The sequence below is a fragment of the Carlito syrichta genome, unplaced genomic scaffold (assembly GCF_000164805.1).
Source record: "Carlito syrichta isolate Samal-C Ts95f unplaced genomic scaffold, Tarsius_syrichta-2.0.1 Scaffold288189, whole genome shotgun sequence".
NCBI lineage: Eukaryota > Metazoa > Chordata > Mammalia > Primates > Tarsiidae > Carlito > Carlito syrichta.
The window spans coordinates 43,137-66,300 of record NW_007232285.1 but is presented as its reverse complement, the minus strand read 5'-3'; the positions used below and the strand labels follow the sequence as shown (position 1 = coordinate 66,300).

Below are 23,164 nucleotides of genomic sequence, written 5' to 3'. Positions count from 1 at the left end.
CCTTACAAAGAAAAAAAAAAAAGGTGTAACATCTTCCGGTTCATTTTGATAGAACACTTCCCCCCTTAAAAGTGGCATCTTAAAAATCTCAAACTGGTTATTCCCTTGGTTGCAATCCTAATTTAAAGATGTGAATAGCTGAATTTTCCATGTGATTATCTAATTAATAACCCAGACCAGCAAAATGTTCAAGTTCAAAAAATATATATACTGGGTGAGCAATGCACTAAAATTATCCACATGAAAACAAATGGTCAGTATTCTTATAAAACAACATGGCATTTCACTGTCAACAATGTGGAAAATTAATATCTTCTCAAACAGGCATAAGATGACGAAGTGCTATTTTAAAATTGTAAAATGAACTATGTAATGTAAAATATCTTATGTTGTAATTTTTCATTCCAAATTGATAAATGATTTCAAAAACAAGGATCAAGGTTTGATTGCAAATAGTAATGCAACATAATTTCACAAAAATTCTTCCATTTCTAAAAAAGGGAGTCACATTCCAATTTTCCCTCCTTAAGAAAATGTCTCACAATTATAAAGTAGAAAAACAGCCAGTCACAAATGCAAAAAACATTATTACACTTTAAACATATGAAATAATTTCTAGATTATCAATTCAATATATTCCATAAGACAATTGCTGAAGTTAAAAATATGTTCTTTGAAGTATTGCTTTTCATGCTCAAACTGGAGAATGTTTTAATGACACCAATAAAACTGATATACAAGTAATGCTGCATAATGAAGTTAAATTGAACCCTGATACAAATATCCTTGTTGAAATCATTACTTCATCTAGCAATGCCTGTTTGGAAACTATGATTAAAAATAAAAACACAAACACAATTCTTCTTAAAGGCTGAATTCCCTAGAATGCAGTTTCAGTGTTTGTCCATAATATGGGGTTAGGTCTTTTCAGAGTTTTTGTTTTTTGCTCTGTTTTGAAACCCCTGAGACACTATCTGTTTCCAAAGCTTTTTCTTTTGAGTTAATTTCACTAAATCCATTTGCTGTCCCATTTTGTTCTTCAGTTATTTCTTCATTTGCAGGGGAAGCAGACTCCCCCTTTTCTATTTTTTGCTGCATTTCACGGAGCTTGGTAACAGCTTTATCTATTGACATTATGCTAATAAGATTAAAGTCATGCATGCTGACTAGATGAAGCATGAAGTTTCGACATAAATTCTTCTTAATTATTTTCTGTCCATAATTTTCTACAAACAGCATACAGGCATGATTCATTTGATTGTCAGCAATAAACCTATTTAATAAAAACAAAACAGCAATAGCAATATAAAGCATTTTTGTCAAATGCAATAGTGATAACCATTATAGAACAGTAAAACTATATCCTATTCTAGTAAATGATTTAAAAAGCAGTAAAACTATATCAAACTATATAAAGCAGTAAGACTGAATCACCTGAATGAGCTTACCATTTTAGAAATTTAAAAAGATTTAATCAAACCGACCTTAAACAGGTACCATTAGAATAGTAGACACCGTTTTTGTTTTTCCAAATAATTATACACTGTGGCAGCATCACTTCCATTAACTTTATGCATGTTAACAGTTCCCTTTATTTTCTCCCTTGGTCTTGACATACTTTGCTATTACAGAAGCAGTGCTTCTCTACATTTTTGTTCATGGCAAACTCTTGAAAAACTAAAGGTATCGCAACGAAAGATGGCAAGTGTGGCTATGTTGATGCTGAATGTGGTGCATGTATGATTAATAAAATTTGAGAGAATCAAATAAAACCAAATTGAAGAAGAGCTGCTCAGTCACCCACTAAACTAAGAGTCGACCATGGAGTTTGGAAGGCCTGCCTGCAGATTTTCAAACATCAAAATAAATTTACCTAACTACCTGCCACCTTATAACACCACTACATAATGAATCTCAATAGTTGCTACAATAATAGATTTGGATCAGTGAGTTGAAATAGAAATGAATTAAGTTACCTAACACTGTGTCTTGAAACTGACATATCAGGACAAAAAAAAAAAACCCAAAAAACCAAATTAACCCAACCCTTCACACATACATACTTTATTCATAATTGAATTTTAATGACTAGAACAGGGGCCATGCAGACTACCTGTAAAAGGTCAGAGAGTACATACATATCACAAACCCTATATGATATCTCTTTTTTTCATTTGTACAATCCACTAAAAATGTAGGCTATATGTAGTTCAAAGGTAGTACAAAAATAGGCTATGGACACAGAAACCTGGCCTACAACTTATGCCCAACTGCTCTTGGCTCCCCAACAGTAAAAATACAAAAGTGCCCTCCTCTTATTTATCTCACTTATCTATAAATTAAAAAAACTAGGTATCTGTGCTGTAGAAGAAAGCCGATCTTGTAATAAAAAAGGTAGAGAAGAAAGTTCACACAGGGAAGGAGGAACATTCGCAGAAAAAACAATGGCTGGGAATACACTAATTTTAGCATGAGAAAAAGAATGTTCTACCTTGATTTCTATGAAATGGTAAACAAATAAGAAACCAGAAAAGTCACATATTTAATTCTAAATAATTAAGCAGCTTTTAAAATTTGTAGTAATAACTGTGATAAATAATTTTCAGGATTTCCAGGCATATAATACATGGCATTTTTACATTCTCTGGCAAATAAAGGAATGAAAATTGGGTCATTAAAAGGAATATTACTTTAATAAACTTTTGGAAACTATTTTGCCTATAAATTAAGTCACAATATGTGAAAGACTTGAATTCAATTCAGTTGATGGTAATATTAAAGATAAATTTTTTTGTTTAATATGGAAAGGAAGAAACTCAAGAATCTTTAAAATCTGCTATTAGAGCTAAGACTTAGTACTTTCCTTATATGTGAGCATCACCATTTTTCTTTATACAATTAAAATACTTTGGAGGCTAGAATAAAGTTTGGGATGTTTACCTAAATTAATGGAATTTTAAATAAGATTCTAGAGGGGCACAGTGGTTTATGTCTGCAATTCCAAAACATGGGGAGGTTGAGGCAGGAGGATCACATGAGCCCAGGAGGTTGAGGATGCAGTGAACCATGACTGTGCCAACTGCAATTCAGTCTGGGCAACAGAGTGAGATCCTAACTCAAAAAACAGAAAGGAAAAAAAAAAGTTCTAACATATGTAGACTTACAGAATGTGAAGGAGCAAAAGAGCATAAAAAATAATGGAATATTTAAATTAATTTAGAAATACCCTACCCATGCTTCATGACATGGAGATTCCATAGTTTCATCACTTCTTTCTCCCCTTCATTAACATCAGAAAATTCTTCAATTTGCTAACAAAAAAGAAAGAATATTTATTAAATGTACAATAAATATAACTTAGACTGTAAAATAACAATGTTTTGGAACTAAAACTATACAACATACTGACATAAACAGCAATACAACAAAGTGGCAACATTTCTTAAAATCAACTTTTTCGTGACCCGCCTGGGCAATTTGGCGAGATCTCATCTCTACAATAAATCAAAAAATTAGCCAGGCGTGGTAGCACGCGCCTGTAGTTCCAGCAACTTGGAAGGCTGAGGCGGAAGAATCGCCGGAGCCCAGCAGGTAGAGGCTGCAGTGGCCAGAGAGGCCACTGCACTCCAGTTTGGGTGGCAGAGTGAGACTACAACTCAAAAAAAAGAAAAAAAAAAGTCAACTTCTATTTAAGTAATAGTTTTATTATTTATTTACTTTTTTTTTGTTTGTTTGCGTCTCACACTGTCTTCTAAGCTGAAGTGTAGTGGCATGCTCACGGCCACTCCAGTGTCAACCTAGTGGGCTCAGATGATCCTTCCGCCTCGGCCTTCTAAGTAGCTGGAACTAAGGCACATGCTACCATGCCTGGCTAATTTTTTGATATATCGTAGAGATGCGGTCTTGCCAATTGTCCAGGCTGTTCTTGAACCCATGGGCTCAGACAATCATCTCACCTGGGCCTCCCAAAGTGCTGAGATTACAGGCTTGAGCCACCATGCCTGGCCTAAGTAATAGTTTCAAAAGGGGAAAACTATATTATGAAATAGTTACCAATAAATACAGAAATAAGAATACACAGTACAAGCCAGGCTCGGAGGCTCAGCCTGTAATCCCAGTGCTCTGGGAGGCTGAGGTGAGTGGATTGCCTGAGTCCGCGGGTTCGAGACCTGCCTGGGCAACTTGGCGAGACCTCATCTCTATAAGTCAAAAATTAGCCAGGTGTGGTAGTGCACACCTGTAGTTCCAGCTACTTGGAAGGCTGAGGCGGAAGGATCGCTGGAGCCCAGCAGATCGAGGTTGCAGTGACCGGGAGCGGCCACTGCACTCCAGTCTAGGTGACAGAGTGAGACTCCAATTAAAAAAAAAAAAAAAATACACAATACAAATTCACATAAAGAAAATCTGTGCAGCCAGGCATGGTGACTCATGCCTATAACCCCAGCACTTTGGAAGACCGAGGCGAGAGGACTACCTGAGTCCAGAGGTTTGAGACCAGCCTGGGCCATTTGGTGAGACCTCGTCTCTACAATAAGTCAAAAAATTAGCTGGGCCTAGTGGCGTGCACTTGAGGTTCCAGCTACTTGCAAGGCTGAGGTGGAAGGATTGCCTGAGCCCAGCAGGTCAAGGCTTTGGTGGCCTTGAGCATGCCACTGCACTCCAGCCTGCACAACAGAGTGAGACTCCAACTAAAAAAAATAAATAAATCTGTGCGTCCTTTACTTGGTAACTTTTAAAATAATGTAATTATAAAAATTATATATTCCTGGATCCCTTAATTTTTAAAAAAAGATTATTTACACTAACTAAAAAGTATGGTGCATATTAAATAGTTGTCAAACAAAATTTATTTAATTATAACATTCTAAAATCATTGCCAATAATGATGATGATAATTACCGTAATGGTTTTTTCTCTTAGCCATTCAGGATCTTTTTCATCTTCACTATCTACTTCCATTTCTTGTGGGCGGAGAGGTAAGCAGGTATCACTATGGAAATATAGGCGATTGTGGCCACTACTATATGTTCGTTGCTGTTCTACTTCTCCATCTTCAGATTCAAGAAATTCAGACATGCTTGCTTTTGTTCGTTTTGGCCTAATAAAAAGAAATAAATGTTGATACAATATGGCATTTATATCTATACCACCTAACCTCATAAGTGAGTTGAGATCTGAAATAATTTGCAATATTACAATTTATGAAACTAAACTTTAATGGTATTTGAGGCCAACATCCCCTCAAATTACTTTATTTCTAAATATAATGTACTATATCAACAACAAAGTTTTTAAATGGTCTTTCCAGGTATGAGAAATAAATCTAGAAAAAAAAAACCATGGTTAAAAAGGAGAAAAAGAAAGTGCTAGTTAGGGAACATTCAGATACAAATATGCATATAAAATCCTACATGTCAAAAAAATTGTGCATTCTAACACATGTATATCCACAAAGTGGAAAACTGTAACACTGATTACACGTGCACACACCATCCAGGAATTTTGTTTTTTCAGTTAAACAAAGATAAAAAATAGTCTTGTAACTTATTTACTTATTTTTGAGAGAGAGAGAGGGTCTCAAGATGTTGCCCAGGCTGGAGCACAGTAGCTCACTGAAGCTGCAAACTCCTGGTCTAAAAAGATCCTCCTTAGCCTCTGGAGCAGCTAGGATGAAAGGTGTACAGCAACACAACCAAATAATTTTTAAAAATATTTTTGTAGAGATGAGAGCTCACTATATCTAGTTGGTCTTGAACTCCTGGCCTCAAGCAATCTTGCATGGGCCTCCAAAAGCACTGGCATTATAGATATGAGCCGCTGAGCCCAGCCTCCCCATAACTTTAATCCCAGCAGTCAAACTACGGCTGTGAACATATCACTATAACAACTATAAAGCCCAATGGAAGGAGAAACACTCTCAGGTACCACCTAAACTTCCTTTCTTGCAAGTTCCTACCTAGGCATACATACAGAAACTTTCATTGGGAGTATTCTTTAATCCCACTAACTACTTTAAGAGTGATACTAACAGTTAAAAATTGACAGGCAAGGTGGCTCACGCCTATAATACCAGCACTATGGGAAGCCAAGGAAGGAGGATCACTTGAGGCCAGAAGTTTGAGAGAAGTCGGGCAATATAGTGAGAAAAAAAAAAGTTAGCTGGACATGGTGGTGTGTGCCTGTAGCCCCAGTTACAAGGGAGGATGAGGGAGGAAAATCACTTGAGACCAAGAGCTGTGATTGTACCAATGCACTCCAATCTGGGTGACAAAGTGAAAAACACTCTTTCACTAAGAAAAAATGAAAAAGTTAAAACTCAAGGATAAAGCTTCAAGAGGAAAGTGGGAAACCCCTATAGAAATAAGAGCTAGAGAGGGTTATAAAGCAATATACCACCCTAGAAACACCTAATACTAAAAAATAATAGCTGGGCTTGGTGGCTCAGCCGGTAATCCCGCGCCTTTGGGAGGCTGAGGTGAGTGGATTGCCTGAGCCCACGGGTTCGAGACCCGCCTGGGCAGCAAGACCTCATCTCTACAATAAATCAAAAAATCAGCCGGGCGTAGTAGCGCATGCCTATAATTCCGGCTACTTGGAATGCTGAGGCGGAAGGATCGCTGGAGCCCAGCAGGTCGAGGCTGTGGTGGCCAGGAGCAGCCACTGCACTCCAGTCTGGGCGACAGAGTGAGACTCTAACTCAAAAAAATAAAAATAAATAAATAATAAAAAAATAATGACTTACTCCTAACTAAGTAGCTTTGTCTGGCTCCCCTTTGTTCCTCCAGTATCATCAATAAAAATCAGAGAATCAACTTTTGTCATATGCCCCTTTTACCTACCTGCACACGAGAATGTGTGTGATAGGTGTTCTCTTTACCGGTCCATTGCGACTGAAAGCAAACCCAGGTTGGCGATGAATATCCTGAGGATTTCCTGCATATGAGCCATCATAACACTCATTGATAGAAACATCTATCCTAGCACCTTTTGGATGATACTGTAACAAAAATGGCAAGAAGTTTAGGAAACAAAAGTATTAATTATCCTATCCAAAATATGTATTGCTCTGATTTAATTAATTACAAAGATTTTGTGGGTTTTCAATGTTTTAAAAACTAAAATAAGCCAAGCACACCAGCATAGTAAACAGGAAGTCAGAAGACCTGGAACCCATAAGAAGTGTTAAAATCCTGTGACATTTAATGACTTGATGATTTTGTATTTCTTGCTTGAGCAAGAAAATCACCACTTAATTCAAAGAGCTGGTATGAAGATTTTGTGAATCAACATAGGTACAACTAGGCAAATGTTAATTATCATTCCAAATATATGTACACTAAATCAATAATTTTCATATAACAATCCATCAAATGCAGAAATTTTGGTTATTTTTACATAAAGTACAACTTTTAAAAGTCAAGTTGTCTTACGGTTAATGGATATTACTGATAAGAAAAAATGAAAAATCACTCACAACATAATTGAAAATAAATCTGCTATGGCAGAGTTTAAGATGCTTGAGTAAACTATAGAGTTTGCGGCAGTTCAGAGTACACCAAGGGCAATGCAGGTCATCTCTTGCTTCAGTTTGTTGTCTTGTATTGTTGTTATAAAGGAACTACAAAACAAAACAAAAACAAATCTGCAATGTAAACACATCTCAAGATAATTTGTTTCAGTATCACCTCTAACAACATTTAAAAGGAAAATCTGATATATTCTTTTTTTTTTAATATGCCAAAAATTTCAGATCTAATATGCAAAAAAAAAAAAATGCATTTCATGTTTACTAAAAAAAGAAGTCAGGCACAGTGGCTCACGCCTGTAATACCAGCACTTTGGGAGACAGAGGCGAAGGGATTGCCTGAGCCAGTGGGTTCGAGACCAGCCTGGTCAACTTGGCGAGACTTCATCGCTACAATAAATAAAAAAATTAGCCGGGCATGATGGTATGCGTCTGTGGTCCAAGTAACTTGGAAGGCTGAGGTGGAAGGATCACCTGACCCCAGCAGGTCAAGGCTGTGGTGGCCGTGAGGAGCAAGCCACTGCATTCCCACCTGGGCAACAGAGTGAGACTCCAACTCAAAAAAAAAGAGTTACATTTACCTGATAAAATATTCTTAATTTTTGTCGGTTTTCATTTGAAGTATCCTTTTCTTTTCTTGTTTGTAGATCTGTAGTCAAGGATTCTTTAACAGCTGAAAATATATTGTACTTTTAATAAAAATACTTGCTTTTGAAAAGCAAAATAACATCCCACAAAAATGATTAAACATTTAAAGTTTACAGAATTCTGTCTGTAGTATTTAACACAATTTTCCTTCTCTCCCTCAACTGATGATTACAGGAACAATCCACTTAATCAGCATTCCCAATGAGATGTTAAGGTCTGCTGGCAGGACACATTTTTTTCCTTTACAAACCACTACCTATGTCTTAAACTATTATACAAATAAACTCAAATAATTATATTTGCTTACTATACTGTTTTAAGCAATTTGAGGTCAGAGTGTGGTTTTGATGGGTGTTTTGTATTCCCAATGCCCAGCAGTGAGCAGGCATCTACTAAGTGCTGGTTTACCAGAAATTGAGTTTTAAAATGACTATAGTACAAGTATTCAGGACAGGTGCAATCCCAGCACTTTCAAGGTTGAGGTGGGAGGATCGTTTCAGGCCAAGAGTTTAAGGCTACAGTGAACTATTATCACACCACTGCACTCCAGCCTGAGTGATAGAACAAAAACCTGTCTAAAAAAAATTTATTTTAATTAATAATTCCGAATCTAAAAGATAATAATGAATGATTCTGATATCCTCTCTCTCTCTCTCGTTGGATAGTCTCACTCTGTCACCCAGGATGGAGTGCACTGGCACACTCTCAGCCACTGCAGCCTCGACCTGCTAGGCTCAGGCGATCCTTCTATCTCGGCCTTCCAAATAGCTGGAACAACAGGTACATGCCATTAGGCCTGGCTAAATTTTTGAAATATTGTAGAGACGAGGTCTCACCATGTTGCCCAGGTTGGTCTCGAACCTGTGGGCTGAGACAATCCTCTCGCATCCCCCTCCCAAAGTGCTGGGATTACAGGAGTGAGCCACCATACCCGGTGATATCTTTCCTTTCAGAGTTAAGAAAAAAACCATTTACTTTTCCTGACATAACTAACCACTCTACATATACAATTTGTATGAAATTTTTTTCTGTTTCTTCACAAATTTTTTTTACCTATTTCACTGGCTTCAGAGTATTTTGAGAAGTGCCCACACTACAATTTACGTGGGAAATCTTTTGCCTAACATAGGCTACTTCTTATACCCTTTTACTATGACCATTATAGTGACCTGCACATGAATGGAGAATGTAAAAGAACATCTTATGCCTTCTTACTATTTTTAAAACAGACAGAATCTTGCTGTCACCCAAGCTGGAGTGCAGTGGCAAAGATTTGGCTTTCTGCAGTCACAACCTCCTGGACTCAACCCTCCTACTTCAGTCTCCCAAATGCCTGAAACTACAGGCTCATACCACGACGCCCAACAAATGTCTAAAATTTTTATTCCTTTTCGGGACAGAGTCTTGCTAGAAGCAAACTCCTGGCCTCAAGCAATCCTCCCACCTTGCCCTCCAAAGTGCTGGACTGCAGGCATAAGCCACCACACCAGGCTGCCTTCTGACTTCTTTAAATAGAAAGATAAAAAAACAGGAATGCTCTCATGTCAAGGACAATGTTTCTATCAGGCAGATAGAAAAAGACAGTAAACTTGGGCCTTAAGCTCAGGAGCATTAACTCCATTTATAAATGTTTTTTCCTCTTAAAAAACGGACTGCAAGCCATGCATGGTGGCTCACACCTGTAATCCCAGCACTTTGGGAGGCAGAGGCAAGGGGATTGCCTGAGTCCAGGGGTTCGAGATCAGTCTGGACAACTTGGTGCGAATCTCACCTCTACAATAAAAAAGAAAATAAAAATTAGCTGCACATGGTAGCACATGCCTGTGGTTTCAGCTACTTGGAAGGCTGAGGTGGAAGGATCGTCTGAGTCTAGCAGGATGAGGCTGCAGTAGCTGTGAGCTACTGCATTCCAGCCTGGGAGCCACTGCACTCCAGCCTGGTGACAGTGAGACTTTGACTCAAAAAAAAAAAATTTTGTTTACTGAAAAAAACTTCTCCTAAATTAATACCACTTGGAGGTGTTTATGTAATATATGCCATATATATGACATTATACTATACACCATATCATGCTTCTAAAATTTTTTAAATTGCAATTTCTAGGCACATCTGGCACAAAGGTTATGGATAAAGAATTGTTAATTAGTACTTCAACACAAAACTTTACATTTAATATATGATAATCCTAATACCATGTTTTATAATCTATCTAATAATTAGCAAAATAATATTCCTCCAAAAACAATCACAAGGAACAAAACACAAATGAATTAATCTAAAGTATAAGACTTAACTGCAAACCACGATTTTGATAGCAATACATTCTCACCAATAGTTTGAGTAGGTTTAACTGAACCAGGCTTGTTTTCCTGATGAAGACTCTCTGAATTTCTAGTGGCAAGAGGCTTGGCAATAGGAGCTGTAGATTTATCATTGGTCTCTCCTGTCCAACGAAGAGTGAACTGCAACGTAGGTCCCTGAGAAAATGTTTCAAATGGAGGCAGCCTCTAAAAAAAAAATTAAAAGACTGGAGGATTCATATAATGAATTAAAATAAATTGTAATTATTAAAAAAATTCATCATGGCAAACCAATGTGGATTTGATTTAAATCCTAAATTTTTTATTAAAAACCCAAAAGTTGACAGAGAGGACCAGGTAAATCAACAAATGAGCTGCAGATACTGTACAACTACAACTAGAGAGCGCAGGCTGTCTAAAGGGGTAGACACTCATTAGCAACAGTTGAATTGTTGCGACGTGGAAACATTGGCCCAGCCTATGCAGATTTTCAGATTTTTCCAAAGAAATCAGAAGTTTTCATGGGAAATCTTCCCATTTATGTTGATAAATCAATTTAAAAATGTCTTTAAAACAAAACTGTAGTCACCAAAGATTACCAGCTTGCAAATTTTGCTCTTAGGTAGCCAATAATTACTTTTTCTTTTGGAAACTCAACAGTTTCTACAATTAGTCATTTTCCTTGACTTCTCTTAGTTTCTCTTCTTTGGTTTTAGGACACTAAGTATTGTGGCTCTCTTCTTCTATCTCCAGTCACTTATGACTCTTCTCTTGGTCTCCTTAATTCCTAGCTAAACTTCAGTCATCTGTCTTAATCTTTCAACCATCCTCAAGGATTTATCTATTAGAGTGATGATCCCAAATTCTCCATTTTTATCCTTATACTTGGTCTAAACTTATATCTTCAATTGCCTCTTAGGCCTTGCCACTTGATTATCTTAATGTCGCCTTGAACTATAACATGACTTAGAAGTGAATCCATTATTTTTTCTTCTAAGCTTTTCTTCCCTGGTAAAATTATTTTTGTTCCTGGCATTATCATTCTACTAATGAACCTAAGCTCAAAATTTTGGAATTACATTTGACACTCATTCTTTCTTTCTCTCTTCTATAACTAAATACCAAGTCCTTATTGAAATGTCTATCATTTCTTCCTCTCTCCTCAAAGATTCCAACAAAAATCTCTGCATATATCCTTACACATCACTATTACAGTAGCTCAGCTATTCTTCCTGCTTCTCATTTTTATTTTCTATCCAGATGAGATCAAATAATCTTCTGGAAGATACTTTCTCACATATGCATGTTATCCTCTGTTATCCTCTTTTATAAAAACCTTCAATAGACTTCAATTTATTTTACTATCATATAGGCCTAAACTCCTCCATCTTTATTATAAATAATTCTCTTAAAAATATTTTTAGGCTTAGCACAGTGGCTCGTGCCTGTAATACCAGCACTTAGGGAGACCAAGGTGGGAGGACTCTTGAGCCCAGGAGTTCAAGACCAAACCAGGCAACATAGCGAGATGTGGTCTCTACAAAAAATTTAAAAATGAGCTGGGCGTGGTGGCACACACTTGGAGTCCTAGTTACTTGGGAGGCTGAGATGGAAGGATCATCTGAGCCCAGGAGGTTGAGGCTGTGTGAGCTGTGATCATGTCACTGCACTCCAGCCTGAGTGCCAGAGTGAGACTCCAACAACAACAACAACAAAATATATATATGTAAATATAAAAAATATATTTTTACATTTATATATTTTATATATTTGCACAATTTCATATTTATATATAATATTGTATTTATATATAGTTTTAGACTAAAATAAGATAAAAGTGTGATCACAGAAACTGGTTTTGACAGAGTAAGTCCACAGGAATTTATCTTTTAAAAATAGTAACAATGCAGCTAAGCCCAGTGGCTCACATACATAATCCTAGCTCTTTGGGAGGCCAAGGCAGGAGGCTCGCTTAAAGCCAGATGTTCCAGACCAGCCTGGGCAACATAGTGAAACCTCATCTCTATGACAAAACACAACAAAACAAAACCAGCCAGGCATAATGGCACATACCTTTAGTCCCATTTACTTGGGAGTCTGAGGATCAGGTGAGCCCAGTTCAAGGTTACTGTGAGCTATAACATACCTAGTCAGGGAGACAGTGAGATTCTGTCTCAAAAAAATAAAAACTGCTGGTCATGGTGGCTCATGCCTGTAATCCCAGCACTTTGGGAGGCAGAGGCGAGAGGAATGCCTGAGCTCATGGGTTTAAGACCAGCCTGGGAAACATGGCGAGACCTTGTCTCTACAATAAATTAAAAAAATGAGCTGGGTGTGGTGGTGCATGTCTGTAGTTCCAGCGACTTGGAAGACTAAAGTGGAAGGATCACCTGAGTTCAGCAGGTAGAGACTGCACTGGCCGTAAGTGTGCCACTGCACTCCAGCCTGGGAGACAGAGTGAGAGTGCAACTCAAAAAATAAATAAATAAATAAAAATGTCTGCTGGTCATCTATATTTGTTCTTTTGAAAAAAATGCCAGATTGTCCTTTACTCATTTTTATTAGACTGATTATCTTTTTCATATTGATGTGTATAACTCATATAGTGATTTAAGACCAAGGCAAGGTGCAGTGGCTCACATCTGTAATCCCAATACTTTGGGAGGCTGAGGCAAGAGGATTGCCTGAGCCCAGGGGTTCGAGACCAGCTTGGGCAACCTGGTGAGATCTCATCTCTAAAATAAATTAAAAAATTAGTTGGGCATGATACTGCATGCCTGTAGTTCCAGGTACTTAGAAGGCTAAGGCAGAAGGATCGCCTGAGCCCAGCATGTCAAGGCTGCAGTGGCTGTGAGCGTGCCATTGCACTCCAGCCTGGGAGACAGAGGGAGACTCCAATTAAAAAAAAAAAAAAAGACCGAGCATGGTGGCTCATGCCTGTAATACCAGCAATTTGGGAAGCTGAAGCTCAAGGACTGCTTAAGCCCAGGAGTTTAAGACTAGCTTACGTAACACTATAATACCTTGTCTCTACAAAAAAAAAGAAAAAAAATTACCCAGCATGGTGACACACACATATACTCTCAGCTACTCAGGAGGATGAAGTGGGAGGATTGCTTGAGCCCAGGAGTTTGAGACCAGCCTGGACAACACAGTGAGACCACAACTCTACAAAAACTTTAAAAATTAGCCAAGCTTGATGGTATGCACCTGCAGTCTCAGCTACTTGGGAGGCTAAGGCAGAAGGATCACCTGATCCCAAGAGGAGGAGGCTGTGGTGAGCCATGATTGTACCACTGCATTCCAGCCTGGGCGATACTGTGAGACCCTATCTCAAAGCAAAACAAAAATTGAAATAATTATTTTAATCAGGCATTTTTTTACTGTATGCTTTCTGGATTGTTATCATCCTTAAAAGGGTTTTCATCACTGCAAGATTATATAAACACTCACCTATTTTTCTCAGGTATGAAACATGAATTTTTTACATTCTATTTACCAGTCTTCTGGAATTTACTGGGTCTAAGTGTATTTCCAGATGTTATAAACAGTTTATCTTTCCCACACAGACAATACCACATTTACCATAAACTATTTCAGGACTATGCTTCAATAATATGCTTGTCTTTTTAAAAATTTATTTTTATTTTTTTAGTGATGAGGTGTCACTATGTTGCTCAGGCCAGTCTCAAACTCCTGGTCTCAAACGATCCTACTTCAGCAGCCCAAAGTGCTGGGAGCTGGGATTATAGGCATGAGCCACACCACACCCAGCAACATGGCATCCTTTGTCTATTCCTGCATACTTACAGTAGACAGCTTTAACTTTTTTTATCTTTATAATATTTTCTATCTGGTAAGTAAATATTCTAATATTTTTCTAAAATTTCCCTTCATATTATTACACATATATTACATAATATGATGACATTTTAGACTAATTTGAGACAAATTTTAAGGCTTAAAAAAACATTTTGAGATTTTGGTTGAGACGGTACACTGACTTAATATATTTAGGAATACAGGACATTGCCACTTTTTGTTGAATTGGCCTATTAGAGAAATGTATGCATGCCTATTTATCTCTTAGAATACTCATTCTGGGTATGCTTAATCTAAGTTCTGCAGATTTCTTGATAATTTTATTACTAGTCATCATATACTACCTGTTATTATTATGAATGGAATTTAAAATAGAAGTTAACATTTATTGAGCACTTACTGTATGCCAAACACTGTACTAAACATATTTTATTCTGTCATTTAATCCATTAATTCTGTGCCTTATTTTACAGATGAGAAACTAAGACACAAATAAGTACCTTGCCAAATGCCACACAGCTAGAAGCAAAGATTTCAATCAGGCAGTCTGACTCTAAAAGAACGATGCCTTTCATTAAATACTCTGACTAGGTTATTTTACTTGTGTTTTTCAAAGTATAAAAGACAAAGGATTCTTTACTTCCAACATGAATTAGCATTTGGGGAAGAAAACATCAATAAAAAATGGGAGTTCATAACTATTAACGTGCTCAACCTTCTAAGTAGTCCATACCTTCCCATCAAGAATAGTCTCCCATGTTGCTCTTTTCTTGCTTATTGGACATTCTTCCATTTCCTGCATGGCTACTTCATATTCCCCATCTAAAAGCTGTAAGCGCCTGTTAGACAAACACATATACTGTAAAGTAACCTGTGTATTACTGTAAGTACACAAATTCTACATCTTTAGATTTATACTAAAAAGCATTTATTAAATTTATAAACTAGCTTACATATTCAACAAGATTTTTTAAAAAATCTACACTCCAGTCCTGTCAAAAGCAATTTTAATGAAGTGCACTAATAACTAGAAAATTAATATAATTTTAAACACTGAATGATAATATGTCTAAGGTCTCAAAATCTGGTACATTTTAAACTTCAAATATAAAGCATGTGTGCAGGCTTTATACTTTTAAAAATAGGATGACAACAGTTTTATAATACTTGCCTTAGAAAGTCATTAAAAATTACCTGTTACTTTTAACTACTGTAAATGTTTGAACTGGAATCCTTTACTTTTATACTTGACCGGTAAACTAATTGATGATTTTTTTTTTGGAGTAGGAGTCTCACTCTGTTGCCTAGGATAGAGCACAGTAGCTTGCTCACAGCCACTGCAGCCTTGGTCCGCTGGGCTCAGGCGATCCTTCCACCTCAGCCTTCCAAATAGCTGAAACTACAGACGCACACCACTGCGGCTGCCTAATTTTTTGATGTATTGTAGAGACAAAGTGACCAAGTTGCCCAGGCTGGTCTTGAACCCCTAGGCTCAGGCAATCCTCTTGACTCTGCCTCCCAAAAGTGCCGGAATTACAGGCATGAGCTACCACGCCTGGACTGATTATTATAATGACCTATCTGATAATTACAGGATCTTGGGGGAAACCTGGCACATGCAGGTGCTCAATAAATATTTCACGGAAGAATGAATAAATATTGGTTGAATAAAAGAAATTATATTCACATTATTGCATACATATGTGTATGTATATATATCTTATATATATTATTTATACTTTTAAACACTGGTAACTACTACTACTCTAAACAACATTTGTTGTCCACGTCTAACTGCTTATAGCAAGAATCTGACTTCTCTTCATCAGTCTTAAAGAAATTCTATTAGGTGAAAATAGCTAACATTTATTGAGTGTTTGCTATGTGCCAGGCACTATTCTAAAGACTTTACATGGTTCATTTAATCTTCCCAAAATTTCTATGAACTACATGCTAGTATTCCATTTCCAGAAGAGAAAACTGAGACACAAAGTGGTTAAAAGTAATTTGTCTTAAGATCAGATCTAGCAAGTGAATACTGGTGGTCCGTCTCTAAAGTCTGACTTAGCAGCAGGTGATTTTGAGACTTAAGAATATCTTTAATAGGGCATCAGCAAAGCTACTCAATTTTCTATTTTAAAAAGCCCATTCTATTTATCTGAATAGACTATACATTCATATACTTCTAAGCTTAAAAGGAGCTTCCCTATGCTTTTACATGGCTATATAATTTTCCATTTTATGATTGTACACTTGATAGCTACAATCCAATGCTCTCCTACCTGTAATGTATGAGGAGGCCTTTTCCCCACAGCCTCATCAACAGTGCTTTATCAAGTTTTTTGATCTGTCAATCTAATAAGTGAAAAAATGACATCTCAGTATACTTTTAATTCAGATGTCTTATCTTCTTAACTGTTTAAGAACCATATGCATTTTCTTTTTTCAGTAAACTTTTTATTGTATCCTTTGCCCATTCTATTGGACCAAAGTCATTTAAAGTCAGCATGACCTTTGTACATTTGAGGAATAAGATATCTATCTATGAGTTGAAAATAATTTTCCCCCAGCTTATCATTTTTATTATGTTTTTGAGTCAGAGTCTCACTCTGTCGTTCAGGCTGGAGTACAGTGGCCTCAGCCTTCCAAGTAGCTAGGACTACAGGTGTGCGCCACCACACCTGGCTAATTTTTAAAATTTTTTGTAGAGGTCTTGCCATGTTGCCATGGCTGGTCTCAAACTCCTGGGCTCAGGCAATCCTCTCACCTCTGCCTCCCAAAGTACTGGGATTACATGCATGAGCCACCACATCCAGCCCTTTTATCTTGACTTTAGTTATGGTGGTTTTATCGGTTTTTGAAGAAGTCATATTTTTACTTGCTCAATAGTTCATGCTTCTCCTATATGACTTTTGAACTTTGGTTATTCTTTTAGGAGACCTTATCTCATTGAAATTTTCTTTTTTTTTTTTTTGAGTTGGAGTCTCACTCTGTCAACCAGGCTGGAGTGCAGTGCACGCTCATGGCCTCCACAGCCTCGACTTGCTGGGTTCAGGTGATCCTTCTGCTTTAGCCTTCCAAGTAGCTGGAACTACAGACACGCACCACCAGGCCCAGCTAACTTTTTTTATTTAATGTAGAGATGAGGTCTCACCAAGTTGCCCGAGCTGGTCTCAAATCCATGGGCTCAGGCAATCCTCTCACCTTGGCCTCCCAAAGTACTGGGACTACATGCATGAGCCACTGCGCCTGGCCCTCAATGAAATTTTAAGAACGATTTTTACACATCTAATCCCCAGATTTGTGCTTATAAATCCTATTCCTCTATTAAAAGGAATCAGGATTCCTTGAAGAAATTGCAATTCCAGAGCAAAGATAGGAAAAGAAGGAGGTAATTCTGGTACATCTTACCATTTTAGAAAATAAGGAAAACAACAACAACAAAAAGTCAAAAGGACACAGGGACCTGTGTAGAGGGGGTTCCTCCTGACCAAATTTGAGACAATTTGAGCATAATAATGAATAACAACATGAATAAATTAAAACAAATTGAATAAAAATAGAATGTGTTAATCCATACTGATAAAAGAAAAATCAAAGTTTGAGGCAAGGAATGCTTTTCTTAATACAAAAACGCAAACCAATAAATGTGAAAGAAATTATAGAAAATTACCACTTGCCAACCTCCAAAGGAATAATTTATTCAAGAAAGAATCATCAGGGGATATTGAAACTATTGGGTGAAAGGCCTCAAGAGGAAAATGGAGATTCACTCAAGTTCATGGAGTACCACAAGGATTATATGTTAATTTATGGAAGGGAAGAAAAGTATTGTTACAATGGAGAAATATGGTGAACACCACCTCAACTAAGTAATCAAACTTCACATTACTTGTGCCTTGATGTAGTATATAAAGAACATACCACTTATCAGAATCCCTGTCAAAAATGTTTAACCTGAATCTAACCATGGAGAAATAATTAAGAACTCCAAACTGAGATACATTTTGCAAAACTACAGATCTATACTTAAAAAAAGAAAAGAAAAGAAAAGAAAAACAAAAAGGGCTGGGCTCGGTGGCTCAGCCTGTAATCCCACGCCTTTGGGAGGCTAAGGTGAGTGGACTGCCTGAGCCCGTGGGTTCGAGACCTGCCTGGGCAACTTGGCGAGACTTCATCTCTACAACAAATCAAAAAAAATTAGCTGGGCATGGTAGCGTGCGCCTGTAGTTCCAGCTACTTGGAAGGCTGAGGCGGAAGGATCGCCGGAGTCCAGCAGGTTGAGGCTGCGGTGGCTGGGAGTGGCTACTGCACTCCAGTCTGGCGACAGAGTGAGACTCCAACTCAAAAAGAAAAACAAAAAGGCATTACAAACTGGAGAACTATTCCAGCTGAAAGAGGCTGGACATATATGACATCTAGCTACAAAAGGGGGTGAAGGAGGATAAATTATAATTGACATTATTATGGTCAACTGGGGAGACAGCACTGTATTTGTTGTATATTAATTTTCCTGATGATAAGTGTATTGTGGTTAAGAATATGCCCTTCTTCTTAAGAGATACATGTGAAGTAAATTTTCAAGTGATTCAGCACAAAATAAATTAATCAACAAATAAAGCAAACGTGGCAACATGTTAATAACTGAATCTAGGTGAAGGGTGTGTGGGTGGTAAACTGTATTATTCTTTCAACTTTTCTATAGGTTTGAAAATTTTCAAAATAAAAACCTGGAGGACTATTTTCCCAATTTCTTTGTGGCATTTGTTTTCATTAAAATAAAAGCAGGAGAAAGAATAAAAAAGAAAACACAAGGTACTATGTGCTGCCTTAAACAGAACATTTAACAACAATGAAACCCACTCTGCCTAATCCTAATCGTTTCTACCATAAACATGACCATCTTCAAGTACGTTTATGTTTCTGTTGTATTCCATTTATATCTTTGATACACAATCAAATTTCTGACTTTAAAGATACTATATTGGTTTCTATCTTTAAGTGACATATTCTAAGATAGTAACTGAAATCTATGTCATTATTCCAAATCAACTTTGCTTTCCTATTAAAGGCCTTTCTTCACGTAGTGGCTAACAAGTAATTACCTTAAAATTAAAACACTGATCTAATACTTCACAAGCAATAGGAGAAATAGCCTGCTAATTTTTCTTCACTCTTTGTCCTATACCCGACTGACAAGTAAACTATGTAAATGACCAACACAGTAGCCTGGTATAAGAAATCATGGTATGTATAGGTTTCATCCTCCAATCCTGAAAAAAAATGCTGTGTTTGCTTTCTAAATATTTTACTGGTGCTAAGATGCTTCATTTCCAAACAGAAATTGCAGAGATGATTATAAGCCCCAGTGTTCCTTGCAATCCTGCATTAAATGTACATACGTACATGATGATTATACATGATTTTCTTTAACTTTTGAGATGGGATCTCACAGTGTTGTCCAGACTGAACTTGAACTCCAGAGGTCAAAAGATCCTTCTGCCTTAGCCTCCCAAGTAGTTAGGACTACAGGGGTGTGCACCTGGCTCCTCTTCCTTAACTTTAATAAACACATAACCCCAAGACGTGCATGGGACCCACTCTATTCAAGTCTCTGCTCAAATATTACCTCCTCTCAAAGGCTCTTTCTATAAATAATAGCCATTCTATTTTTCCTCACAGAACTTACTACTAAGTGACATTACTTGATATTTTGGGCAAGTGGTCAGCTTCTTCCACTAGAAGTTAAGATACATGAAGTCAGGGACTTAGTTGCCTTCTCACTGTCTACAACAGTGTCTGGCAAAGAGTAGACACTCAGAAAATACTTGCCGAATAAACATTTTTTTAAGCCAGGATCGGTGGCTCAGCCTGTAACACTGCGCCTTTGGGAGGCTGAGGTGAGTGGACTGCCTGAGCCCACGAGTTCAAGACCCGCCTGGGAAACTTGGCGAGACCTCATCTCTACAATAAAAAAAAAATTAGCCGGGTGTGGTAGCACGCGCCTGTAGTTCCAGCTACTTGGAAGGTTGAGGCGGAAGGATCGCCGGAGCCCAGCAGGTCAAGGCTGTGGTGTCCAGGAGCATGCCACTGCCCTCCAGCCTGGGCGACAGAATGAGACTCCAATTCAAAAAACAAAAAAAAATTTTTTTTTTAAATTGGAAAATATAGTTTATTTAGAAAGTAAATGAGAGAGAGATAGAGAGAGAGAGAGAAAGAGAGAGAGAGAGGAGAGAGGAGATTCACCTCTCCCTAGGTAGGGGAGGGGGGCCAAAGCTAAGAAAACATGGCAACCATAGCTCAAAGGGTACATGGTCATAACACAATTTACTAAAGCAATGACTGCCAAATAAATCTTAACTGAGTAATTCAAACAGTTCCTTTATTTATTGCTTCTATGTAATAAAAAGAAAAATTCAGTATTGGCAAATTTATTTTTCATTTATAAGAATAGAGAAACAAAGGCAAATAAACTATCATTATCAACACTATACTCTGGTTCAGAATTAAACAGTTCTAGAACACTATGGAAACCTTTTTCATCAACATTACCTGTTTTTATCAAATACTGTCATTTGTGCAACAAATGTCTTTTCTCCATCTTCACGATTTCGTTTTCTTCTGGCTGGAAGTTCTTCATTGACATCTAAATTTAATAAACATTTCTCATAAATCAAATATTCAAACAAAAATGTGTTAATTATGATATATAGTCCCTTAACATAAAACATGTAAAGTTTATCCCAAATGAGGTACAAATTACACTAAAATTACAACATTCAGACCACACTTTCCAATTTTCCATTTTTATCATATATTCTTACTTTTTGACATTCATTGACATGACCTTGCATTTCTGCAAATGCTAATTTCTGGTTGGAACTTATGTCCTATGCTAGGCAAACTCCTCCTCACTAATGGTTACTTTTCGGAACTTCCAAGGATTCTTTAAGACTCAAAGATTATTTCTTTTTTTTTTTTTGAAATGGAGTCTCACTCTGTCACCCAGGCTGGAGGGCAGTGGTATGCTACCGGCCACCGCAGCCTCAACCTGCTGGGCTCCTGCGATCCTTCCACCTCAGCCTACCAAGTAGCTGGAACTACAGGCGCACCCTACCACGCCCAGCTAATTTTTGATTTATTGTAGAGATGAGGTCTCACCAAGTTGCCCTGGTAGGTCTCAAACCCGCGGGCTCAGGCAATCCTCTCGCCTCAGCCTCCCAAAGTGCTGGGATTACAGGCTGAGCCACTGAACCCAGCCAAAGATTATTTCTTACAAGATGCTCCCCCACTGACACTCACACACACCTCTATTACACCACTCATCATTTTGTTCCCCTCATGTCTATCTCCCTAACCTAAGTTGTGAGCCTTTGGAAAATAGGACTGAATGTTTTAATTACCTTTGAAGCCTCAACACCTATATGTTTGTTAAATGATAACCTCAAAAATGAATTCAGAATTGTTGCAATTAGAAGTATAAATAGAGGAACAGGTAGAAGGATAAATATGTGATAAATGTAACAATAAGTTCATTGTTGAAGGTAAGTGGTAAATAAGTAGACAGGTGTTAATTATAAAATTATTTTGTCCTTTGTTTGAAAATGTTCACAACAAGCCAGGCTCGGTGGCTCATCCTGTAATCCTGTAATCCCGTACTTTGGGAGGCTGAAATGAGTGGATTGCCTGAGCCCGCGGGTTCGAGGCCCGCCTGAGCAACTTGGCGAGACCTTATCTCTACAATAAATCCAAAAATTAGCTGGGCATGGTAGCGCATGCCTGTAGTTCCAGTTACTTGGAAGGCTGAGGCGGAAGGATCGCTGGAGTCCAGCAGGTCGAGGCTGCAGTGGCTGGGAGCGGCCACTGCACTCCAGTCTGGGCGACAGAGTGAGACTCCAACTCAAAAAAAAAAAAGAAAGAAAAGAAAATGTTCACAACAAAATGCTGGCGGGGGAGAATTCATTACCTGCTAAAAGATTTATTTAAAATACTAGTCTTTTCAACCTTGGAAAGACAAGGTTTTAAAGTAATCCAAAGAGAAATAATATATACACAACTATGAATATCATGAAGGAATACCGGTTCAACTGTTTTCAATGACAACCTTCAATGACAATCTTTTCCCAAGATAAAATCTAGTCAAACTACTAAAGTAAGAGATAAAATCTAGTCAAACTATTGAAGTAAGAATTACCGATATTTTCATTGGTTTCTCCATTAATCATTCCATTAAACTCTCTTCTTCCTGGACGAGTCACTCTAAATAGCAATGAGTAAGACTTCACCATATGGCTGTTACTAGGTTCAAATTCATTACTGGAAACTGCAAGGGACGGGAAATTTCCAGGTTTTGTTTGATTGAGGTCAGGATTCAAAGGCACCTGCTTTTTACCTGTGGGAACTTGCCTTATTGGACAACTTACATCCTGCAAAGGTAAAGATAATTAAATTATATTAATTTTTACATATACAGTGATAAGAATTATAATAAAACTTCTAATCAAGCTATAGGAAACATGGGAGATAGGCCATGATTACCAAATGGCGCATTAAAATCCTAACCATAGTTCTGAAATTGTGAAGCAAAATCGAAAATTTGGAACGACTATATTCTAAATATTAAAGCAATTAAAGGCTCTTCTAATAAAAATATAAGAATACAATATATCCAATATTTAACTGATGGTTATCTGAAATAATTTTTTTTTTTTGAGTGGAGTCTCACTCTGTCGCCCAGACTGGAGTGCAGTGGCCGCTCCCGGCCACCGCAGTCTCAACCTGCTGGGCTCTTGGCGATCCTTCCGCCTCAGCCTTCCAAGTAGCTGGAATTACAGGCATGCGCTGCCACGCCCGGCTGATTTTTTGATTT

At 37.5% G+C, this 23,164-nt stretch overlaps 1 protein-coding gene across 2 annotated transcripts in view; it reads right to left on the bottom strand.

Moving 5' to 3' along the window:
• Nucleotides 1-482: 482 nt before the first annotated feature.
• SUZ12 (SUZ12 polycomb repressive complex 2 subunit) overlaps nucleotides 483-23,164 on the bottom strand; it is a 54,080-nt gene continuing 31,398 nt past the window's right edge. The window contains exons 6-15 of one of the 2 annotated variants that reach the window (XM_021710151.1): nucleotides 22,490-22,721; nucleotides 20,848-20,941; nucleotides 15,029-15,134; nucleotides 10,503-10,680; nucleotides 8,107-8,198; nucleotides 7,475-7,618; nucleotides 6,840-6,997; nucleotides 4,900-5,098; nucleotides 3,232-3,311; nucleotides 483-1,273 (exon numbers count right to left, since the gene is read on the bottom strand). In XM_021710151.1, coding sequence (XP_021565826.1) covers nucleotides 928-1,273; nucleotides 3,232-3,311; nucleotides 4,900-5,098; nucleotides 6,840-6,997; nucleotides 7,475-7,618; nucleotides 8,107-8,198; nucleotides 10,503-10,680; nucleotides 15,029-15,134; nucleotides 20,848-20,941; nucleotides 22,490-22,721 — 1,629 coding nt within the window. In that variant the 3' untranslated portion in view covers nucleotides 483-927. The remainder of the gene's footprint in view (nucleotides 1,274-3,231; nucleotides 3,312-4,899; nucleotides 5,099-6,839; nucleotides 6,998-7,474; nucleotides 7,619-8,106; nucleotides 8,199-10,502; nucleotides 10,681-15,028; nucleotides 15,135-20,847; nucleotides 20,942-22,489; nucleotides 22,722-23,164) is intronic. The other variant, XM_008053479.2, reaches the window with a different exon arrangement.